Source organism: Lactuca serriola, chromosome 9 (assembly GCF_051521515.1).
Source record: "Lactuca serriola cultivar US96UC23 chromosome 9, Lser_US96UC23_V15, whole genome shotgun sequence".
In the NCBI taxonomy this organism is placed as follows: domain Eukaryota; kingdom Viridiplantae; phylum Streptophyta; class Magnoliopsida; order Asterales; family Asteraceae; genus Lactuca; species Lactuca serriola.
Window position 1 is genome coordinate 81,840,218 of NC_136416.1, and position 3,053 is coordinate 81,843,270.

At 42.3% G+C, this 3,053-nt stretch overlaps 1 protein-coding gene across 1 annotated transcript; it reads left to right on the forward strand.

The window, feature by feature from the left end:
* Window positions 1–534: 534 nt before the first annotated feature.
* On the forward strand, window positions 535–2,462 carry LOC145075896 (uncharacterized). The gene is made up of 3 exons (XM_079021975.1): window positions 535–772; window positions 881–1,582; window positions 1,630–2,462. Exons 1-3 carry the CDS (start codon window positions 535–537, stop codon window positions 2,460–2,462), a joined length of 1,773 nt encoding a protein of 590 aa, XP_078878101.1.
* The last annotated feature ends 591 nt before the right edge of the window (window positions 2,463–3,053 follow it).

Consider the following 3,053-nt stretch of genomic DNA (forward strand, 5'->3'; position numbering starts at 1 on the left):
CTTCAACCACTACTCATACCATGGGAGATAACCATGGAGGGAATCCACCTCCAAATCCACCACCCGAACAAACCCTTCGCCAATGGGCAAGGCAAGAGGTTACTCAACAACCTCTTTGCATCACGTATCCGGCAGCCACCAACCTTGAGTTGAAATCCGGTCTCATCCACTTACTCCCAGCCTTTAGAGGCTTAGAAAATGAAGATCCCCACAAGTTCCTCACAGAGTTCCATGTTGTGTATGTTGGCATGAAACCACACAATGTCACTGAGGACCAAATCAAGCTTAGAGCATTCCCCTTTGCAGTGTAAGACTCAACAAAAGATTGTCTTTATGACATTCCAACAGGGACGGTCAACACATGGGTAGATCTTGCACACCTCTTCTTAGACAAATACTTCCCAGAAATGAAAGCCTCATCCCTAAGAAGAGAGATAATTGGGATCAAACATCACAAGAGAGAAGCCTTTCATACATATTGGGAGAGGTTGAAATAGCTTTGTGCCCATTGCCCAAAGCATGGTATTAGTGCGTATGACTCCTTGGGAAAGACGACTTCTTAATGCTTCAAGTGGAGGATCTTTGACTGACAAGACCCCAACGGAGATTCGGGATCTCATAAAAAACATAGCGGAGGATTCAAGGCATACTAGTCAAGATGAAGATTGGTACACAAATGCACCTCGATGTGTAAAAGAGGTGCACACTCCTCAAATTGTAGCTCAACTGTCCGAGTTGACTAAGGTGGTAATGATGCTTGCTAAGGACAAAGGTGTACAATCCACACCCCGTCCTTGTGGCATTTGCACTCAAGTGGGACACCCGGCTGATATGTGTCCTCAATTGCAATAAAAAGAATATGAAGAAGTAAATGTTATAGGAGGCTATTCCGGGCATAATCAAAGAACTTACGATCAGTCCCAAGGAAATCAAGGGTGGAACAACAACCAAAACATGAGCTATCAACAAAGACCACCACCCCATTACCAAGCAAGGCCTCCATTCCCACAACAAAATTACCAACCGAGGCAACTACAACCTCCTCCTCAACAAGCCGGATCCTCAAGTATGTCCTTAGAAGACATAGTCAAAAGCCTTGCCACTAGCACCCAAAGTTTTCAGCAAGAGACCAAGGCAAGCATCAAGAATCTTGAGCAACAAATGGCACAACTTGCTCAATCGGTGAGCAAAATGGAGAATCAAGGAAAGCTACCTCCTCAAACTGAAAAGAACCCAAAGCGCAATGCTTGTTCAATTATCTTGAGGAGTGGAAAGAAATATGACGACCCAAAGATGCTCGATGAAGAAGAAGAGGAGTTGGTGATAGAAGAACCACAAAAGAAGTATGAAAAGAAAGAAAAAATGGTGGAGAAAAAGAAGTCGGAAGAGAAAGAAGCAAAGATCACACCACCACCTTTTCCATCAAGATTGAGCAGCAACAAAAAAGAGAGAGAAGATAGTGAGATCATGGCAATGTTCCGGAAAGTTGAAGTCAACATCCCTCTCTTAGATGCGATCAAACAGGTACCTAGATATGCTAAGTTCCTTAAGGAACTTTGCACATATAAAAAGAAGCTGCGAGGTAATGAGACAATGAAAGTAAGTGAAAATGTTTCTGCAGTTTTGCAGAAAAGGATGCCCCAAAGTGCAAGGATCCAGGTGTTTTCACCGTTCCTTGCAAAATGGGAAACTTATATGTCCCCCATGCTATGCTAGATTTAGGAGCTTCAATTAATGTTTTACCATATTCTGTTTATAAATCTATTGGCATAGGCACTTTAACAAAAACAGGGGTGATCATCCAACTTGCAGATCGTTCTATAGTACACCCAAAAGGTGTATTAGAGAATGTTTTGGTACAAGTTAATGAGCTGGTCTTTCCTACAGATTTTTATGTGCTTGATATGGGAGATGATGACCATCCATCCTCGAGTTCCATACTTTTAGGTAGACCATTCTTGAAAACAGCAAGAACAAAAATTGATGTCTACAATGGTACATTGTCCATGGAATTCGATGGGGAGGTCATCAACTTCAATATCTACAAAGCAATGAGGTACCCAAGTGATGTTCATTGCATAAATTTTGTTGATATAATCCAACCTTTGACTGAAAAGTGTTTTGAGTTGACTAACCATGATTTGTTGGAGTTAGTTTTGAGCAGGAAATTTGATAACAATTCAGCCAAAGAGACTGCAGAAAATTTCAAGTTAGATGAAGAGTTGCTGGAAATTGTGGAGAGCATAGAAGAAAAGAAGAAAATGAGGTATGATAATAGCAATGTGAAATTGCCCATTTCTAACACAAAACTTCTTCCTTCCATTGTGCAGGCACCTAAGCTAGAATTGAAGACTCTTCCAGATCACTTGAAGTATGCATACCTTGGGGAAAAGAAGACTTTGCCTGTCATTATCTCCAACAAGTTGTCCATTGCAGAAGTGCTCTTTGGTGGACATCACTGAGTCTGAGTGATGTCTTGCTGGAGTTGGAGAGAATTGAAATCCCCAGCAGGAACTCGGAGGTGTGGCTCACCTTGCACTAGCCATGTGATACTACCATCACCTTCTTTACGGAAGAAAGAGGAGGCTACAAGGACATTGGATGTGATGGTATTAGAGCCGTGTGTGATTTTCTCAAGATCCAGGCGCTTGCTCTCAAAAAGATCGGCACAAGCAAGGCGGGTGGAAAGATAGGAGATAATCCTGCCGCAATAAATAGGGCCAGAATCGCTGGTAGAGACCTTAAGAAGTTTGGAAGCAAGGAAGGCGCCAAAATGAGGTCTCTTCAAGCCGATGACCATGCACCAAAGAATTTCTAACTCCATCTTACCGGCTCTTCTAACGTCTTCTTGTGGGAAGACAAGGTTAGCAATAATTCAGAGAGCCACCCTTAAGACTGGATGCATGATATGAGATGCTTTGGCGGATCGAGCCTCATACACATCAAGTCCTGTGATTTCCTTCCAAAAGGATTTGGCCTTGGCTTTAAAAGGATTATTTTTCTCTTGCATGTAGCCTAATTTGGGACCATATGTATTGAATTTAGAAATCCCA